Source organism: Cetorhinus maximus, chromosome 16, assembly GCF_964194155.1.
Source record: "Cetorhinus maximus chromosome 16, sCetMax3.hap1.1, whole genome shotgun sequence".
NCBI classification, from domain to species: domain Eukaryota; kingdom Metazoa; phylum Chordata; class Chondrichthyes; order Lamniformes; family Cetorhinidae; genus Cetorhinus; species Cetorhinus maximus.
Window position 1 is genome coordinate 28,007,763 of NC_135894.1, and position 15,767 is coordinate 28,023,529.

Genomic DNA, 15,767 nt, shown 5'->3' on the forward strand with positions numbered 1-15,767 from the left:
TCTATTGTTTCTTAATTCTAGCTAATTGGCTCTGTTTTTTGATTCCTCAATGACATCATTTCTCTCCATTGCTAAGAGCTAAGAGTTTCTTTGATCACTGCTGTCATTTCCTCCTTTTTGTTCCTGTACTATCTTTCCTGAATACTTTGGGTCCAGGAATGTTAAATTCCCAATCCTCCCCATGGGGTCATAGAACCGTTACAGCACGGAAGGAGGCCATTTGGGCCATCGACTCCATGCTGTCCCTCTCTAGAGCAATCCACTCAGTCCCATTACCCTGCTCTATCCCTGTAGCCTTGGAAGTTTATTTCCTTCAAGTGCCCATCCAATTTCCTTTTGAAAGTTCTGATTATTTCCATTTCCACCTCTCTCATTGAAAGCGAGTTCCAGGTCATTACCACTCGCTGCGTAAGGAAGTTCTTCCTCCCATCCCCCTGCATCTCTTGCTCAAAACCTTCTATCTGTGTCCCTTAGTCCTTGTGCAATCAGCCAATGGGAACAGCTTTTCTTTGTCTATGTTATCTAAACTGTCATGATCTTGTACACGTCTATCAAATCTCCTTTGCTCCAAGGAGAACAACCCTCAGCTTCTCCAACCTAACCTTGTACCTAATATCCCCTCATCCCTGGAACCATTCTGGTAAACCTCTTCTGCACTCTCACATCCTTGCTAAAGTGTGGTGACTAGAACTGGACACAATACTCTAGTTGTGACGTAACTAGAGCTTCATACAGATTCAGCATAACTTCCCTGCTTTGTACTCAATGCCTTTATTTCTGAAGTCCAAGGTCCCATGTGCTTTGCTAACCACTCTCTCAATATGTCCGGACACCTTCAAAGATTTATGCACATGACCCCTAGGTGTCTTTGTTCCTGCACAATCTTTCGAACTCTTCTGTTAAGTCTATATTGCCTCTCCCTATCCCTTCTGCCAAAATGCATCACCTCACATTTCTCTGTGTAAAATTCCACCTGCCACTTGTCTGTCCATTCCTCTCACCTATCTATGCCCATTTTGATATCATCTTTACTATTTGCCACTCCTCCAAGTTTGGCATCATCAGCAAATTATGAAATTTTACACTGAATTCCAATATCTAAGCCATTTCTATATATAACTTGCAGAACACATCATCCAGTTTGAAAAATGCTTCACTATGACTCTCTGTCCTTTTCTGTCCTTGGACCAATTTTGTTTTATCCAAGCTGACACTGACCATTCTGTTCCATGAGCCTCAGTTTTGTCAACCAGCTTTTTAATGTGGTACTTTGCCAAATACTTATTTAAAATCCATGTAGACCAGATCCATCACGTTTCTCCCTTCAACTTTTTCTGTTAATCCATCAAACATTCAATTAGATTAATCAAGCAAAGCCTGCCTTTTATGAATATGCTGGCTCTCTTTAATTGACTCAAATCTCTCCAAGTGACTTCTTTGAACCAGCTTCCTGTTATTGCCAATATGTCATTATCCCATGTGACTGTGCTTGCACCTCACCAAGCTTCCTTACACACTTGGTGTATTTCTGTGCATGCACTCCAAACCCATCCTCATCTCGTTTATCCTCTGTTGGATCGCTCCTATTTCTGAACTATTCTTGTTTCTCGAATTGTTTGTCTCTCCCTGTCCTCTGTGTACTCCTCTGATGTTTCATTCTGGTGCCCCTCCCTCCCTCCCTCCATCTGCCCCCTGACCCCTGCCAAATTAGTTTAAAGACTCCCTCACAACATGAGCTAACCTTCCTATGAGGACCTTGGTCCCAGTTGTGGGGAGCTGCAACCTGTCTACCTTGTGCAGGCCCCTCCTGTCCTACAATATCTCAAGAATCTAAAGCCCTCCCTCCTGCACCATTACTTACATATTAACCTGTCACGTTCTACTGTCCACATGTGGACTACCAGATGGCACTGGGAAGAAACCAGAGATTACCAGTTTTGAGGTGCTACTCTTTACTTTTTTCTCTTAAGTTCCTTCCTATGCTGTTCGTTCCTGCATGGACTACAATTTCTGCTTGTTCCCATCCCCCCTCAAAATATTCTGCACCCCCTCAGGGATGTCTTTTATTCTGGCACCAGGGAAGTAACACTACCTGCGGGACTTGGGTCAGTGGTTCCAGAAACTCACATCTGTCCCCCTTATTATTGCATTCCTGCAACAAACTGCATTCCTTGGCTTTATTGTGTATCACTGTGCAGTCATTTTGCCTTACGATGCCTTGGATTTGCTCTAGTGCAGTCTGCTTCGTCTCGGGTTCGGGGTCTAGATGGGGTTTCTTTAGGGTTTGCCTGTTAGCCTAAGAATGCTATTTTAGTCTGTTATTTATAAAAAGCCATTCTTGTTTATTGTCGGATCTATCTAGCTCTCAGTTCTCCACATCAGGTTATACTTCTGCTTCCCACCAGATTGCAGTCTCTTAGTCATGTGACATTGCATCATAGTTGCATCAGGATCATGTGTTCCTGATGTTAACCTTTTACTCTACAGTGTCCAGCCTTTTCACTTAAGGGACCACATTTCAATTCTTTTTCCTCACTCACAAAGCCAGTAAGCAAATTCTTAGAAAGATGAGGCATAAGAAATTTATCCTGCTGTAAATTAAACAACAAAAATGTCAATTTTTATGAACAAGCTTCATATGAGAAGACTAATTTAGCATATCTCAAAGTAGCGTATCTCAACACTCCGTCTGTAAGCAGGTTGGGCTAGCAAAGTTTCTGTATGTTGTTTTCTGCCCCCACCCCCAACACTGCCCCCACCCCCCAAACAGCCACTCCCTCGCAGCCTCTTCCATCCGCAGCTTCTCTCTCCAGCGTTGCCCCAGTCCTCAGGCTGAGCGTGACCAGTCAATTCACACTGCTCGCTGCTCCTCCAATCATGAACTGTTTCTCTTCCGGGTTTGCTGCTGATAGGCTCACGGGTGACCCTATCAACACCAAACGCAGGACAGAAACAGCCCGTGGTTAGAGGATTGGAAGAGAAGATCCTTACATAGAATCGTCTCCACTTACTGGGTTGACGATTCTCTGATTGATTGCCCCTGTGCGTTTTGAACACTGGTTGACGGGTCAGGTTGAAAATTTAGGCAGGTTGGACTCTGAATGCACTCCCCTTAGGTGCCATCACCCTCAGTGGTATGCAGGGCTAAAAGCCCATATCAAGTGTACCACACTAGCAGAGGATAACACTGAGCTACTGCACACAAGAGGGGAATGGAGTAATCAATCAGAACGACTGTACACTGGGAGAAGGTGCCTGCTCAGGTGGATGTAAAAGGCCAGTTAGCACTCTGAGTGAAGAGTAGGTGAGTTTTTCCATTGTCCTGGTTAATTACCCCTCAATTAACATCAGAAAAAAAAATATCTGAGCATTATCCCATTGCTCTTCATGGAGCCTTATTATCTGCAAGTTGGTGGCTATATTACATTCCTCTATCCCTTACCCCTCCCTCTCGCTTCTTATCTTTCTCCTGCTCTCTCCCTCCTTCTCCTGCCTCTTTGCTCCAGTTATTTTTCCCCACCCTACCCCTCTAACAAACCCCTACCCTGGCTGAGTTTGACAACATGGGCAATTGATTCGTGTTAAAGAAGCTGAGATTATCTGTTTATAAAATAAAATATATCTTGGTTCTGCCAGGGCCACTCAGCTCCTGACCTCATTAGGGTCTTAATCCAAACATGGACAAAAGAGCTGAGCTCTCGAGGTGAGGTGAGAGTGACTGCCCTTGACATCAAGGCAGCATTTGACTGAGTGTGGCATCAAGGAGCCCAAGCAAAACTGGAATCAATGGGAATCGGTGGGGGAAAACTCTCCACTGGTTGGAGTCATACCTAGCAGAAAGGAAGATGGTTGTGGTTGTTGGAGGTCAGTCATCTCAGCTCCAGGACAATACTGCAGGAGTTCCTCAGCCCAACCATCAATGACCTTCCTTCTATCATAAGGTCAGAAGTGGGGATGTTCGCTGATGATTTCACAATGTTCAGCACCATTCGCGACTCCTCAGATACTGAATTCAAACATTCAATCCCTCCATAGCTATCTTCACACACTTCCCCACGTCTTTTAGAAGCTGAGGTGAAATGATGGGAGATATTCACAGGTTTTCCCAGCAAACTTTGCCGATATAAAGTGTGTGATTTTATGACCAACCTCCCACAGATGTCCCTACCTGCCAGTCCCAGTAGGATTGTAAAAGCATTCTCTGTCCGGACACCACAGCTCTCAATTCCACTCTGTGGGAAAAGAGGAATGACAGAGGAGACGGAAAAGGAAACGCACAGGATTCTGTAGATGTTAAATTTGACAGCCAGGGGTGAAGAAAATTCAGTGGTTATTCTAACCAATCAGCAATGCATGAGAAATTGAAAATGTGCTCCAAAAATCATCTTGGGTTGAAAGCTGTGCAAGTGCAGTGCTGCTTCCTGTCAGTTTGATGGAAGACTATCTACCCTGAAATCTCTGTCCCCTTTACTTGCTGAAGTATCTAATGTCGAGTTTCTTGCTCATGTTCCACTTCGATCTCTCAGTCTATTGGAGAGCGTTGAAGGGCGATTGGCTGTTCCATTGACAGATGGGAGAATGTGTTGGGTGTCAACTGTTGCACAGGTTGGTTATCAGAATTTCACTGGGAGTAAGGAATAGTGCGGGTTAATTGGGTGCTGCCCAGTGAGGCGTGGTGACCACAGGGGAATCTGGTCAGGCTATTGCCTCCCGGCAGTCTCTGGGTTTCTTTGGATTGGGGAATCAGGCTTTGGAGGTATGCGTGGTGTTGAGGAAGAAGGCTGGAAAAGGCTGAAGGAGCAAAAGAGACAGCAGTGTTTGTACTGGAGTGATCCCGGTTGTACTGGAGTGGTGTGGCGTGATCTCTATTGTAGGTTAACGAGTATTTGATGGAGTTCTTTCTCTCCAGGATGGTGAACAGTTGGATTCGGAGGTGAAACGATATGACGATTTTGAGTTTCAACAGCTGGAACAGGAGAGCAGGCTGGAAGAGGAGAAGGAGAATCTCTCCAAACAGCTCCTGGGCGAAATGGCCGAGTACCAACAGAGTATTACAGCAAGGGAGGTGAGGATCTCAGTGGGAAATGTGTCTCGCATACAGACTCACAGCTAGAAAGGGAAGACTTTTTTTTTTATGCCTGTGCTGGCTTATTAAAAAAGCCGTCCAGATTATCCCTGGTTGATGTCTTGGAGTGTTTTCGTTAACTGTAGTTGTTGCAAGATCTCAGTGCCTATGATTCGCAAATCCCTCAGCACTCCCACTGATTGGCGATAGATCAGACCGGCAGAACGAGTTGAGGTCTTTTGAAGACCCTGTCAATGCTTTCTGCATTGAAGCTGCCTATGAAAACCTTACACACTTTTTAACCTCCAACCTAGACTACCTCCACTGGTAAGAGGGGGTAATTACAGTGTGACGGGAGTAAAATTTGCCTTCCTTGATGGTGTGCAATGGATGCGGAGCAGATTGGCAGCCCATTTCACAGAGTGCCCAGTTTTGTTTTCTAAAAGGGCTGCGGAGTTGACTGGAGCCCCTTTGCCACTGCTGGCAAAGACCACTTTCACCCTGAAAAGTTTACATAGGTGGATTCCATTATAAGTGAGGAATGCAGGCATGGACACAGCTATCAGAAAGTTCCCACCAATGTAGGATTTTTAATAAATTACCATTGATAGATGGGCTTCATTGATAGATAATGATACATAAAAGTTGGCACTTCACTAGGGTCGGAATAGGGATTTTCCTCGGCTACATTTCCACTGGCAGAGTTGGAGTTGCTCTGATAAACATTGGGTGTAATGGTAATGAGCTGGTCAGCCCATATCCATAGAAGTCAAGAGTTTGAACCCCCCTCCCCCCCACGACCATTTGTGGGATTGAGTTCCATAGATCTGCTAATTGAAGGGCAGTCATGAGCGAGCTTCATTATTAAAGATGTTGGAATCCAATTGATTCATTCAGGTCTGTCATGGTGAGGGAACCCAGCACCCCTACTCAGTCTGGCTCCAAACCCATATAACAAGATGGATTGTTAATGCCCTCAGGGCAAGTAGGGATGGGCAATAAATACTAACATCCCACCAGTGATTAAAAAAATTTAATTGCATTTTAGCATGGAGTGAAGGGGAAAAAAATATTGCTGAAAAGAGAGACATGTTGCCAAAGCTTTTTGTCTTGAACTCATCAGGACAAACACAAGAATGGCAAATTTCCAACAGTCACAACAATTTATACTGCAGGAGGAGAGGGTGCTGATTGATTGGCAAGTTGACTCTGATTGGCCAAGGCGTTACCATGGAGAAAGCAATAGGCTAGAGAAAGCTAGAAGAGACATATATTCATACACAGGGACTCATTCACTGCAAACAAAAGGAATATGTTCAAGCCTTGTGCCTTTTTTGACTTACGGGGGGAGCATGGGAGTAAATAGTTTCCCATGGCAATGCCTCGGCCAATCAGAGCTGATCTCCAACCAACCAGCACCCCTTTCTCCTGTAGTATAAATTGTTGTGATTGTTTGAAATTTGGCATTCTTGGATTCGTCCTGATGGGCCCAAGATGAAAAGCTGCAGCGACATGTCTCTCTTTTCAGCAAGATTCAAGTTCTGTACTTCTAAGGGGAAAACATTGCATGTTTTTGAGCTTAATTTTTTTGTCACTTATTTACCTATGAATTAATTGTTAAATATAAATTCAGTGATTTAATGGGCTGCCGTTGAAAATTGTTCTCATGAAGCCACTGCTCTTCTCTAACAGAAAAGAATTGCGTCGTTGGGAAATCAGGCAGGTCAGATTGTACAACAAACTGAGCTGGAGCGGCAACATTTCACAAAAGAGAAGAGCAACTTAGTCGGCATGCTGCAGAGAGTGAGTGTTATAAGCAAAGCTGCCAGGTACTCTGCTGGAAAACTGCATATTCCCAAAAAAAGCAAGGGGTAGGTGATAAGCGATCCAGACACAGATACTGTGTTTTACTGAGCTGCTCCATAGCTGGGCCATGGCTCCAGGGGAACGTTGGCCCGATATAAACAGGAATTGGCGAAATACTCGGTGAACAGGGTGGGATCCGTGGAGAGAGAAACAGAGTTAACATTTTCAGGCCTAGGTGACCTTGCGTTAGAATGGTCTGCCCTTAGCGTAAAAGCACTTTTAAGAAAGTTCAGAGCCATGGAATTGGGGAGTGCAGCGAACGAATTGAAGGACGATATCTACAATAGGGTGGAGGGCAGGAATGACTCATTGTCCAAAAGGACGATGGTGTAAGGTAAAAGTGTTGAGAATGGAGGAAAAAACCCATGGAAACGAAAGGAGGGTCCAGAGGAGGTGAAAACGATTGTTCGAGCAAAGGGTTAACGCATGGACAACCTGGCAAAGAGAAGGTGCCCTTGACCCAGAAAGGTGGGGGAAGGAAAGCAGGTGCGAATTTCACTGGAACCCCAGCTTCTGACTTCTGTCCATTAGTTTTGCCTGGGAATGGGCCGATTGTGGAATTGGGCTGATTTTCCAGCTCTCTCTCCTCAATAGCGGAGGCACAAGCAGTTCAAACACGGGATCAACGAATCTGTGACATTGATTGATCTTAAAGTTTGACAATCCAATCTGGAAAGAGCTTGGCAATGTAAGGGAGCTCCATGGACTCAAGTTGACAGTTGGAAAACACTGTTATGAATCAGATGATTACATAGGATATACAGAACAGAAGCAAACTATTTGACCTCTCGAGCCTCCTCCCAGCCTTCCTCATCCAATTCGATCATCATCAGCTTCTATTCCCTTCACCCTTCTATGCTTGTCCAGCTCCCCCTTATACTATTGTCTTCAATCACTCACTGTGGTAGCGAGTTCCACATTCTCACCACCCTTAGGGTAAAGAAGTTTCTTCTGAATTCCCTATTGGACTTCTTGGTGACCCTCTGATATTAGAAACAGTTCAGAGAAGGTTTATTTGATCGATTCCCAGGAAGGAGGTGTTATGAGAAAAAGTTGGACAGGCTGGGCTTGTATCCATTGGAGTTTAGAAGAATGAGAGGTGATCTCATTGAACCATAAGATCCGAAGGGAACTTGACAGGGTGGATGCTGAAAGGATGCCTCCCATTGTGGGAGAGACTAGAACTAGGGGATTTAAAAATAAGGGGTCTCGATTTAAGGCAGTGATGAGAAATTTTTTTCTCTCAGAGGGTCATTAGTCTGTGGAATTCTCTTCCCCAGAGTGGTGGGGGCTGGATCATTGAATATTTTTAAGGCTGGGTTAGATAGATTCTTGATTGATAAGGGAGTCAGTCGTTATAGGGGGCAAACAGGGAAAGTAGAAGCCACAATCAGATCAGCCATGTTCGTATATTCGTATTGATGGCCTCTAGTTCTGCTGTTCCCCACAAGAGGAAACATCCTCTCTGTACACACTATATCCAAACCTTTCAGAATTTCGAAGACCTCCATTAGATCATTCGTCAGCCTCCACTTTTCAAGAGAAAAGAGACCCAACATGTGTATCCTCTCCCTGCATTTCTGGTTTCATCCTTAAATCTTTATCGCACCCTCTCCAGTGCCTCTATATCTTCTTTATAATACGGAGACCAGAATTATACACCAGCGGGCATAAATTTAAGGTAAGGGGCAGGAGGTTTAGAGGGGATGTGAGGAAGAATTTTTTCACCCATAGGGTGGTGGGAATCTGGAACTCACTGCCTAAAAGGGTGGTAGAGGCAGATACCCTCATAACAGAAGTATTTGGATGTGCACTTGCGATGCCATGGCATAGAAGGCTATGGGCCTAGTGCTGGAAAATGGGATTAGAATAGTTAGGTACTTGTTTGACCGGTGCAGACTTGATGGGCCAGAGGGCCTTTTTCTGTGCTGTAGACCTCAGTGATTCTATGACTATGACTTCCAAAAAGCTTCTGATAACGTGTCAAAAAATAGACCAATGAATGAAGGCCAGAGCATGTGGAGTTAGAGGACAAACAGCAGAATGGATGGCCAGCTAATTGCAAGACAGAGAGTGGGGGGAATGGGCAGTTGTGTAGAGTGGCAGAAATTAGGAAGTGGGGTCCGACAAGGATCAGTGCTATCATTATAAAAGGGGTAGTCTAGGATGCAATATTGGAGAAGGGGCTATAGACTAGGTAGAGCAGGACTGACAGGATTTGAAAAGGGAAATGACAATCTTAAACATTAATACCTTTACATTAGCAATGATGATTCCGTGGGGATCAGCAAGGACAGAACCGATGGGACATTCTTCTTAGTGAGAACTCCCTTTGTCTCTCAAATTTGAACCATTTATCACCATGAACAATTTGTTTAGATCAATGTTGTCAGTTCTCTATTTGGCTGCGATGAGTTGGGGGTCAGACATTCTGTCTGGTTAGATAGTACCATTGATTTAAGTCTATCTCCTGCACGGGTGATCTCCAACGCTATGATCCTTGTCCTTTCACCTCTGTGATCCCCTATGCCATGACCTATAAACTTTCACCTCTGCAATCCCCTATGCTATGACCCATGCCCTTTCACCTCTGTGATTCCCTGTGCTATGACCCATGCCCATTCACCTCTGCGATCTCCTGTGCTATGACCTGTGCCCATTCACCTCTGCGATGTCCTGTGCTATGACCTGTGCCCTTTCACCTCTGTGATTTCCTGTGCTATGACCCGTGCCCTTTCACCTCGGCGATCTCCTGTGCTATGACCTGTGCCCGTTCACCTCTGCGATCTCCTGTGCTATGACCCGTGCCATTACAACTTTTCGCAGTTGAAAAAGGAAACATGAATGGTGCCATGAGTCTAGTATAAATAGCAGACTGAAATAGATCTCGTGAAGAGAGCAGCAATACCTCTTTGTATAAATAGCAGATTGAGGCAGTTCCCACAGTATGCATGGTGTTGTTGAAAGTTGCTAATTACTTTTGACTGTCTCAGTGATGTCGGGTGCGATTTTGCTGGAATGCTCCATTCAAATGCCGGTGGTCAGTGATTGAATTCCCAGCATTGGATGACAGCCTCTGTTTGCCAGAGCTCAGCTTCTCCTTTCAGCTGGGTAGTATGGCACCAGAATCAACAGGAGTGTCCGATTACAGGATGAGGGTCTTAGCTTCCATCCAGTGGCATGAAAACAGCGGCTGTGCAGGCTCCAAACATTCTCCCTGTAGAATGACAGCAAATCTTTCAACAAATAGATTCTAGCAAAACAAATTGTCTAAACTTGGCTTTCTTGTTCCTTGAGCCTAGAAGATTAAGGGGGTGATTTAATTGAGGTTAAGGATAAAACTATTTGATAGGGGAGCCAAGGGGAGAAAGAATCTCCTCTGGTGGTGGTGGGTGGGGGAGGTGTAGGAGGCCAGAGCAAGGGGTGTAACCTCAAAATTAGGTTTTGCCATTCAGGGGTGATATCAGGAAGCATTTCTTCACACCAAGGCTAGACGAAATCTGGAATTCCTCCCTGCTAAGAAACTGTGGATGCCGGGGGTTAATTGGACCTTTCAAAACTGAGATGGATATTTTTTTTTTTGTTTGTTAGAGCCATCAGGGAAATGAAGCCAAGGCGGACAAACGGACTTGAGGTACAGATCAACCATGATCTAATTGAATGGTGGTACAGGCTGGAGGGGCTGAATGGCCTCCTCCTGTTCCACTGTTACAACTTCCCTAAAATAGATGCAGTGAGGACCAAATTCTACCCCTTTAAGTGGGCGATCACACTGGCTTAGGGAACATAAACCGGCTAAAACTGAATCAAAAACTCTCTCTTTCCCCCTCAGGAGAAAGAGAATCTGATGAGTTTGGAGAAGATGTATTCCGACAGTACTGGTGGGGCAGGCCTCCCCATTAATCCCAACATATTTAAAGAGGTAATTATATCCTTTCAACCTTGTATGCTATCCTTTAAATGGTGACATTTTACCCACATAGCTTGCCCAGATATTAGAGTGGACAGTGTGAAACGAGCTCCCTGGAATGGTTTAAAAACTCTCCTGACATCCAACACATGTTGCTCAAATGCAGCAGTTTCCATTCCTGTGACACTGCGAAGAAACACAGTACTGCCAACGAAACTCATCTTTGTCCAGGAGCTCCCAGTGAAGCTTCTCACCCACTCACACAGTGATCGGTTTGGAGGTATTCGCTTGCCGGAGCAGAATACCGGGAATACACACCATTGCAACGGGCTCGAATTGCCCTTAACCCAGTGCAGCCAATCTGAGCCTCCTTCCCCCGCTTGGACCCTGCTAGGGTTGTCTGCAAAGGCTCTTTGTCTTCCAGCTGAGTATTCACCTGTCACTCCTGTTGCAAACTGTAAATCGCCAGTGGTTCTGTGGAACGCGTGAAGATCCAATACCTCCTGGTTAAAGGTTAAACCATCTTTTGGCTTTTAGCTCCCTGTCTGTTGGCACATCAGGTCCCTCAAAGCTTCACTGTGAGGGACGAATATTTACAAAATAAAAAGCAGTGGTGGGAGGAGGGAATTGTAAAATTAAGTTTTTGGAGAGGCTGGGTGAATTTTAATCCGGAGTTAGGTTCCGGCTGGGGGTAATATTTTAACTGTCGGTCTGCTACTCACCCAGAATAGCCTGGGAGAGGGGGTAGAACAGACTTACAGGGAATTGCTGGGAGGGGGTTTCTGGAGGGAGTTCTTGAGAGTTGTGGGGGGGCGGGGGGGGTGGGGTGGGGGGGGTGGGGTGGTGCTGGTGAAGCATTTTATTTTTATTCATTCACAATGGGACGTGGGTGTCGCTGGGAGTCCTGGGCAGGGGAGGCTCCTGCGAGGGAAGGTTTCATACTGACCTGCAGGGCCTCTCTGATAGTGCTACTTGCTGCGACCATTTTGGAAATCCCGCCAGCGTGGTGGCATTTCCACTCGGGGCCCCAGCCATCGGGGTTCCCGTGAGGTCGATGGATCTTGATGACCGTTTCCACATGGGCCCAGTGTCCAAAGCCAGCAGCCAGAAATCACCGGGAAGTGGACCATTTGCGGGGTAACCGCGCGCCCGCTCTTCCCAATGAGTGGGGAGAAGTTAAATTGCCCACCTGGAATGGGGAAGATATTGGGTTGGCTTGTGTTGGAGGTAGGGGGGAGGGGAAGCAGGAGCGGGAGGGACAGAGGGGCAGCTACTGGCTATCCTCACACAGCGCACAAGGTGGGTTTGAGTCACCTCGTGTTGAGTAACTTTCCTGAGCAGGATCAAATTTTTACGCTCTGACTGGGAGCTGGCTGTTTGACCCTTGTGAGTAGCCTACAACTGAAGTCAATAATGCGGGCTCTGATCTTACTGCCCCTTTGATCTATTTATTTGCTCTGACTGTCGGGTTTGGAAGCTGCAGCACGGCTGTGAATCAAATCAAGTTGCTGTTATCCACAGGAGTTCTACCATCTGCACATAGTGGAAGTGACTCAGCATCATTGCAGTGTCGGTGTCATTCCCCTGTTACAGGCCCTTAGTGGCTTCAATGGATATTCCAGCTTTAGGGGCTTAAATCTTTCAGTCTGAGGTCCCCCGCCCTACCCTGTAAGAGGGGAAGGGATTGCGTGATGGCTTTTGTCCCCCCTTCTCATCCCCTTCTCCTGATATAGCTTGAGCTGTGTTTGTGGCAGCCCGAGATGTGACACTGTGACATTGCGGAGCGGTAACAGCTGTGCGCTCGTGTTTTCAGCGTGAAAGGTGTGATACAATGGACATGCTCTGTAGGTGCATGGCCTCTTGATAACGTTGCTACCCTCTTAATTCAATTCCAGCTTGGGAATGATAAGTAAAGGAGAACATTCCTACATGAAGTCTGGGAAGTGTTAGTATTTTTCTTTCTGGCTAGTGGATAGAAGCTGTTTTATCCAGTGCTGCAGACGACGTCAGTCCCATGAAGGATTTAGCAATGCACTGGGACCAATTTGAATGGTATTGAACATCCAACTGCTCATCTACATTGACTGGGTTACTTGAAGGCTTCATGCACCTCGCAATGAGGGCACTGCATCCAGCCCAAAGAGCTGTCAGGATTGGCAAGCTGAGGACCCGCAGCATCTACTTAAACCCTCCCGCCTGTCAAACCCATCATAGCTCAGGTCATTTCTGATTCCGAAGCAAATTGTTCATTCTACAGCCCCTGTAGGTGGCTGTGAGATCACAACTTCTCAACTCTCGACAGTCTGCTATTGGAAAGGATCCCAGAGATAGGCCCATCTCCGGAATGTCCGGATGGAAGACAGACCCGAAAGACTAAACGCTGGGTCAATTTTAATTGAACCCCCCCTCCCCACCACCACCAAGCCCACCCTGTCGGGAAACTGTGACAGGATTGGTTTGGGTGCAACACAGGTTTTACCCTGTGTCGGATTTTACTATTCATTGAAATCAGTAGAGTGTGCAAGCAGGTGGGATGTAAACCTGAACCCGCCCCACCCCAACCCAACCCCACCCCCCCAATCCCACGTGTTTCTCGTTAAGTTAAAATTACCCCCAGTATTCCGTCAGAAAGTTTATCCTGAAAAATAGTCACTGCTAATTTCCTAGGGAAAGGTTGGGGGGTTGGTGGTGGTGGTTGGTTGGTTGGGATGTTGCCATGGGGATGGGTTCACTGGAATCTATGGCAGGAGGAGAGATTCCTCAGAAGATGCAGTGGCCAATCTCGACAAATGTTCCTGGGGAAAAGGCTGGCAAGTATGACGTCTGCTATTCTTTTGTGGTGTGATTACCTACTTTTAATACCCATTCTACAGTTCCATGCAGCTCCCCTCTCTCTCTCTCTCTCCCCCTCTCTCACTGTCCTGTGTGGTTTATATTTATTGAATCTATGCAACAAGTTCCTCTCTTCTGATGATGCTATTTTACCCATTGTATTTTTCCCCCTTTTTAACCTTTCTCTCTCTCTCTCTCTCTCTCTCTCCTCCTTCACCTAATCTCCTCAGGACTATGTGACTGTAAACCAGATTAATCAGTTGTACAGCAGCTCAAAGACCAATTGCCCCCCTGATTCACTCGCTGCGTCTCCTGAGGCAGTTGCTGAAGCTCCCAGCCCCCAACAGGTAACCACAGCTCATCACCACAAGGTTGGCCGGCTCGATCTGGTCTTGGCAAATTGCCAAATGAATCTGGGGCTCGTAAAGAGAGCAGAAACAGGGCCATCCCATCGCCACAAAGGGTTGTAAATCTAACAGGCCACGGCTAAGCTGGTTGGGGTCTTGTGTTTAGTTGCCCTGGTGTCTGCCTGAAATGAAATCTGGGCTTGTTTCAATTTGAAGATGAGCCTCCCTCATTTCCCATTTCAGACCCAGGCTCCTAAACTCGTTTGTCCCAGTCAAGGCCTACCTGGTATTTTTGGGTGCAGAGAAGTCTAACCGGTGGTTCTTAAAGGAATGGCTGAAGGCCCCTCAAAAGATGTTTCCCAAATGTGGAGCTGGAAGGGGGTGGGGTTCTCCTGGGTCAAGCCTCCCTGAGTGCCCACCCCATTTCCTGCTCAGTCTCAGGGGCTCATTGTGGATTGGAATTGGTCAAGGCCTCAGATAGGTCAGCTGTGATGGGGCCTGATTTATTCGGATGAGGCCTGCGGTTGAATGAGGCCTGGCCCTTGGGCCCCTCAGCCATGCCGCGCCATCGCTGTGCACTGTCAGCTTGGCCGAATTGGGCCCCCGGGGAATGCAGACAGTTTGTGTGGCAATTTGACTCCACTCCCACCCAAGCTCCCAGCTTCAGGCAGTCTGCACAATGCGACAGGTTACCCCTATCACATTGGCACTCGATGGGCACTCCAGGCATCAGGGGTCGACACAACATGGTGCTTGGCAGCCGGAATGTTCTGGAATGTTTCTGCAAGCCCTGCCATCACTGCCCGCTAAGTCGAGCATCTACTATTTCTGGGGCAGTGGAGGTGAGAATACCTCCAAACCTGCCTCACACAGAATCTCACAGTGCAGAAGAGGCCCTTTGGCCCATTGAGTCTGCACTGACACGTGAGAAACACCTGACCTACCTACCTAATCCCATTTACCAGCACTTGGCCCATAGCCTTGAATGCTATGACGTGCCAAGTGCTCCTCCAGGTACTTTTTAAAGGATGTGAGGCAGCCCGCCTCCACCACCCTCCCAGGCAGCGCATTCCAGACCGTCACCACCCTCTGGGTAAAAAAGTTTTTCCTCACATCCCCTCTAAACCTCCTGCCCCTCACCTTGAACTTATGCCCCCTTTTGTGATGTCATGAGGTGCAGCCCCCCCACCCACCCAGTCCCTGAGGTATTTACTGGTAATTATTTTGGGGGCAGAGACTAGCATTACTAGCTTCTGCTCCCATCTCTGCCTAGGCCTGACCTTGCCCACCTACCCCACACCGCCCTAGGACCCCAGGGTATTTGCCATCTCAGTCAGTTTGCTCACAGTCTCCTGAGGCCACTAGACAGGCAGTGTTGAACCCACTTCTTCAGTCCCGAGTCTTTCTTACCTGCTTTTGTTGGTTTAGCAATCAAAGGCATCGCCTCCCTCTCTTGGATGTGACTCCCCTTCTGAACTTTCCTTTCGTCCTGTGCCGAAGCCGCCAGCGGTGCATTGGTCTGACGATGTGGTATCTTGTGCAGATGCTGCTGCCTGTCCTGCTCTTCCTCCTCCTCCTCCTCTTCCTTCTGCACCTCCACTTCCAGTTAAAAAACATAGCAGACGCAACAAGGTAATCTCTCAATGTCTCTCCCTCTGTGAAATGCTGTTATCTGTTAGTTTGGTGTGGGCTGTATAAAATGATAAAGGGTAAATGTACCATGTAACAAGGGGTATTTATACACAAC

The 15,767-nt window shown here is 46.7% G+C and overlaps 1 protein-coding gene across 1 annotated transcript in view; it reads left to right on the forward strand.

The window, feature by feature from the left end:
* Nucleotides 1-15,767, forward strand: part of phldb2b (pleckstrin homology-like domain, family B, member 2b) — a 224,653-nt gene that overhangs the window by 153,212 nt on the left and 55,674 nt on the right. The window contains exons 12-15 of the mRNA XM_078559568.1: nt 4,910-5,065; nt 6,758-6,868; nt 10,764-10,853; nt 13,904-14,020. Coding sequence (XP_078415694.1) covers nt 4,910-5,065; nt 6,758-6,868; nt 10,764-10,853; nt 13,904-14,020 — 474 coding nt within the window. The remainder of the gene's footprint in view (nt 1-4,909; nt 5,066-6,757; nt 6,869-10,763; nt 10,854-13,903; nt 14,021-15,767) is intronic.